This window comes from Gavialis gangeticus, unplaced genomic scaffold (genome assembly GCF_001723915.1).
Source record: "Gavialis gangeticus isolate Ggan-Ray unplaced genomic scaffold, GavGan_comp1, whole genome shotgun sequence".
Lineage (NCBI taxonomy): Eukaryota > Metazoa > Chordata > Crocodylia > Gavialidae > Gavialis > Gavialis gangeticus.
The window spans coordinates 46,604,914-46,610,310 of NW_017728992.1; the positions used below are offsets into that span (position 1 = coordinate 46,604,914).

General features: G+C 41.6%; 1 protein-coding gene across 3 annotated transcripts in view; it reads left to right on the forward strand.

The window, feature by feature from the left end:
- EXOC2 (exocyst complex component 2) overlaps positions 1-5,397 on the forward strand; it is a 277,754-nt gene that overhangs the window by 33,107 nt on the left and 239,250 nt on the right. For all 3 annotated transcript variants that reach the window (XM_019521894.1, XM_019521902.1, XM_019521912.1), the window contains exon 4: positions 1,956-2,082. In XM_019521894.1, coding sequence (XP_019377439.1) covers positions 1,956-2,082 — 127 coding nt within the window. The remainder of the gene's footprint in view (positions 1-1,955; positions 2,083-5,397) is intronic.

Genomic DNA, 5,397 nt, shown 5'->3' on the forward strand with positions numbered 1-5,397 from the left:
GCCGCACTTCAAGAGGGATGTGGACAACATGGAGAGGGTCCAGAGGAGGGCCACTTGCAGGATCAGGGGGCAGCAGTGCAGACCCTACGAGGAGAGGCTATGGGACCTTAACCAGTTCAGCCTCCACAAGAGAAGGCTGAGGGGAGATCCAGTGGCCTGTTACAAACTAGTCCGAGGGGACCAGCAGGCATTGGGGAAGTCCCTGTTCCCCTGTGCACTACCAGGAGTGACCAGGAATAACGGTCACAAGCTGGCAGAGGGTAGATTTAGGCTAGATATCAGGAGGCGCTACTTTGCTGTCAGGGTGGCTAGGATCTGGAGCCAACTTCCAAGAGAAGTGGTGCTGGCTCCTACCCTGGGGGTCTTTAAGAGGAGGCTAGATGTACACCTTGCTGGGGTCGTTTGATCCCAGTACTCTTTCCTGCCATGGCAGGGGGTCAGACTCGATGATCTGCTCAGGTCCCTTCCAACCCTAGAAGCTATGAAACTATAATTAGATTCTACACCTGGACCATTATAACAAATGTATACATTTTCCATGTATAGCAGGGGAACTTCGAAAGGTCCCAGGGGATACTCAGGGGTAGGCAGGGACTGATCGCCACCACCCTGTGCCACTGCCTCACAGGAGCAGGGCTGGGGCAGGATGAGAGCAGGGGTGCACTGCCGCCTCTCACCACCCCCATCCCCACCCCCCCCACTCTGCGTCCAGCCACTTGCCACCCCCCTGGGGGTATACTTATTAAAAAAGGGGCCACCAGGCGTATGCTTATTTTTAAAAGGTTGAAAACCCCTGATTTAGGGGGTTTGGGATGTAATTGTTGGGGATTGTTCTGATGTTCAGAGTAATCTAATATTTGAGAAAAGCTCAAGTAAGTAAAACTCAGTCCTCCCTATAAACTAAGAAAATACTTTTTTGGAATATTTCATTTGTGGTATTTAATAATTAAAATTATGTTCTCAAACAGTCTAGTCTGCAGTTTTCATCCAAAATCTTATCAAAATATTCTGTGAATTCTGAATTGTGTCACTTTCAAGTTTGTTCACTGAAAAATTAATATACCCAATTTAATTTCACAAAAGCAATAATATAGGTAATTGTTCCTCTTCCACAGTTCCCGTGCCTGATAAGTAGCACATGGTTTGCTCATGTTTGCTATTTTTTCAAATTTATTTTAAAAACCAATAGGTAAGCTAAATATTTGTTTACAAGTGGAAGCTTTATTAGGAAAACCTGAGGGGGGAGAGGGGGGAAATTGATGGTTTTTGCCAAATGAGGAAAATGCTGAAGAGCAATAAACAAATGCCAAAATCAAAGGTGATATTGGAGAGACTGGTTGCAATGCCACAATTCTCTGTCAGGCACCAAGAGTTGCTATGAGTCATCCACTCTACCTTGGCCTTTGCATGCTGTCTGTGTCAGAGTTGTGCGGATGAAGCTGGTTCTATTTGCTTTATGCTAGTTGAGGAGTCTGCATGTTTGGGCTAATCATCGGTGAAGGGGCTTGACTTTGCTCAGAATTGTCTTTGTACTGTCTGTATAATATAAAAGGAGGATTCTTTCTCAGTACTCTGGAAAGAAACTCACCTTTTGAAATCAATTCTTAACCTTCTTAAAGCAGTGGGTGACAAGCTTGTAGGTAGAGAGTAAAATGCTGTATAAATACTAACTACCATCATTTTTAACTTGTGCATATTGGTAGTGTAACTTAAATAGAACAGTACACTGTGAGATGTAATATTCGATGCCCTGCCATTGATATCTTTTTTACCAGCTATAATCAAATAATTTAGTATAAATTGTATCCAGGTTGTTTTGTCCCATATCTTCCAAAATATTACCTAGGCACGCATTTTATATTTATCTGGCTTTTTCAAATTAATTCAGTATGTCAGAAGCCGATGGTGCTGGACAGCCCTTGTTGTTTTAAGGATATTTGCTTTGTTTTCCCTAGGTATCTTGGATCAGTCTGCTGTCTGGGTTGATGAAATGAACTATTATGACATGCGCACTGATAGGAACAAAGGGATTCCCCCCTTGTCCCTACGTCCAGCTAATCCACTTGGTATTGAGATAGACAAGTGAGTACCAAAGGCCTTTAATCCACCTTTTTAAGTGGTTTTCTCAATATACAAGTACATGAATTCCAGCAAAGTTTAAGCCTGAGTCACAGAAGACAGATAATGTGCATTAGCTTCTGGTCATGCTATCCAGTAATCAATAGTGTGCATTGTTTGGGAATTCTAACTTTTTTTGTGTGCGATTACTTAGCACTCCAGCTAATCTGAAAGCCTAGTTCATTGAACCTCGTGATGTTTAGACTTTTGGGATTGGTAAATAACCATAAGATCCAAGGATTTATATACTTCAGTTTTAGAATACTTAGTGTTGCATTTGAGTTTCATGGGGCTTTTAAGGATGTTTAGATAGGCATCTGTTCTTAGAACTGTACTGTAAAATGTGACTTCTGGATCCATCAAGTAGTTTGCTTTTATTGAAATATTAATGTTGGTTTTCCAACCACAAACCCCTTCCCTTTTTGTTATAAATACTTCAGACGTTATAAAACTTTTCTGCAGTAGAAGCTTTATAATAAGTCATTTAGTTTATCTGAGGGCTTTAAAGGAATGCTGTCAGTACCCAAAAATTAACCAGCCCCTAAAAACAATGTTTCTCCTGATCAAGCTATTGGTCCCTCCAAAAATGAAGGCTATTTAAAATCAAATTCTTTTGCTGTGGGACCTCTTCTGTCCAGAAGGCACAGCATGTTTGTGATGTGCGGTTTTGCTGCTCTGGCTCTTAGGAATATACGTTATTTCAGTATCCTTCTTTCTCTCAAGATGAGGGCAGAATGGCATGTGACCTGCATGTCAGGAAATCTGAAAGGTCTAATCTTGACCTTGTAAAAAAAAAAAAAAAAAATTATGGTTTAAATATCTTGATTTCTATGAAATACTTGAACTTCTGCCACTATAGTCCTGGAAGTTATGCTTTCCCAAAGTATGGGTTCTAGTCCTAGTAAAATATTGACAGAGAGATGATGAATTTTCTGTCACAACACAAATATATTACATCTCTTGCTTTCCGTTCCATCAGTAATTTGTAACTATCCAAAAAAAATCATGTTCATGGATTTAAGGCCAAAAGAGACTATTAGATCATCTAACCTGAGCTCTTGTACATCATAGGCCATTACATTTTCACCCATTTATCCTTGTACTTAACTCAATAATTGGTATTTTCCTAAAGCGTGTTTTCCATGAAAGCATCCAATCTTCATTTGAAGACATGAAGGGATGGAGGATCCACTGTGTCATGGGGTAGTTAGTTTCTGTGGTTAGTCTTCCGCCCTGTTCAAAATGTGTAATGGATTTTAATGCGTCTGGCTTCCAGTTATTTCTTCTTGTTATGCCTTTCTTTGCAAAGTTCAAGAGCCCTGTAATACCTAACATCTTACCTTGTGAATGTATTTGTCCACTATAATCAACTTACTTCACTTCTCTTTTTATTTAAAAGAATTAAAAAAAAAGAAAATTGATCTCTCTGTCTCAGTACACAGTTTTTTCCAGGCAGACCTTGACTGACACTTGGCTCTTTTCTTTACCACTTCCAATTTTCCAACCTCCTCCTCTGTACTTTATTCTAGTATCAGTATTGCCAGTGCTACATACAGATAAGCTGCATTCTGCTTTCACTCACTACTCTTCTGTTTATGTCCAAAGATTAAATTAACCCTGCATCCTTCTGGGCACTTACGTCAAGATGCTTGCCTGCTATGATTGCTAAGTAATCTTCAGCATTACTTTGTAGACTACGCCACCCTTTCAGCCACCATTCAGTAGCTGTGGCCTTTATTCCTTGTTCTAAATGTGTAACTTGAAATTAGTGGTTTTAAAAACTTGTTTTATTAGAAAAGGCTGACTGACCAAGCGGTTGGGAAGGGAGTTGTATAGTAATGCCTATGCCTTCTGTAGATGCTACAAAGACTTAAATGTAAGTTTAAAAACAAAAAAGGAAGGAAAGACAAAATGAAATTCTCTTGAAAAATGCAAGATATATTTGGCAAATTTATAATCCTCACAGCAGATATCAATTAGAGATAAGGATTCTGTGAGGTAAAATTCTGATAAACAGCTATCAGGGAAAGGGCACAGATGATAGAGTAGTAAGATGTAAAAAAAAAACCCAACAACAACAAAAAACAAAAACAAAACAAAAAAAAAAAACCCCAAAAGTCAGTGAAATTTTGGAGGGCCAATACATGAACAATGCATTACACAACATAAAAGCAATGACTAACTAGGTAGGATATTATGTGCTTGGTTTTGAGAGACTCTTTACAAGAAAGGTGCTTTTGTTTCCTTCTAATAAAGTAGAAGAAGTTTTAAGAACAAAAAATGGTTGTTGAACTGCAGAAATTATTTTGTAAAGGTTTTTGTTTTTTTTTAAGTAGGTGGTAAAGATCTATATTTTCAGTAATAAAACCAGGAGCAGAATTAGAGAGGAAGCATAGCTAGGACTGAGATACAATTCAGAAAGAGAAATCTGAGGCCAGTTATTAGAACAAAACTTGAAACTGTCCTGGGTAGAGGTGCACCGACACATCAGTCCGATACCAGATTGGCACCAATATAAAGAAAATTTTCTGTATCAGAAATCAACCCAATGCTGCTGATATTTTGTCCAATAAATGCCCATGCATGCGTGCAGCCCCAGCACAGCACGTAGGCAATGAGGAGCACAGCAGGCAGCGTGGAGTGCTATGTTCAGCTGGTAAGTCTGGTGTGGTAGAAGGGGAAGGGGAGGGGGAAAGTGTGGGGGGAGGCAGATCAAGGTCCTCATGGTGAGGGAAGGTGTGGTGTTTAGGTTGGGGCAGGGGCTGCCCGGCCAGGGTGCTCATGGAATGGAGGCACAGCTTATTGGGTAGGTGTGGGAAGGCGACGGTGGCTCCCACCATTGCGCATAGTTCGTCCAGTGCTCATCTAGTGGCTTCTGCCACTGCTCCCACCGCTCTTCCGGACAGAGGGGGGCATGTGTCCCTGGATGTGTACAGGGCATGGCAGTCTGGGGCCTGGATCTTCCCAGCTGGGCAGATCTAGGGTGCATCCTCCCCCCCATGCACTCCTAGACAAGCAGTGGTTAGCTACCAGATGAGCACTGAATGAGTCGCATACAGCAGCGGGAGCCACCCCCCCTCCCTTCCTGCACCTCCACAACAAGCTGCGCCTCCATCCTGCGTCTGCCTCAGTCTGTAGCTGCAGCCCGTGCTGAACAGATCCTGGGGGCACCTTTCCCTTCCCCCCCCCCACTCTCTTTTCATTCGGCTTTATTTTTATACCTCAGCTTCTTCTGCCTTTGTTTTGGCCTTGACAACACGCTGGCATTGTGAAGTGAAT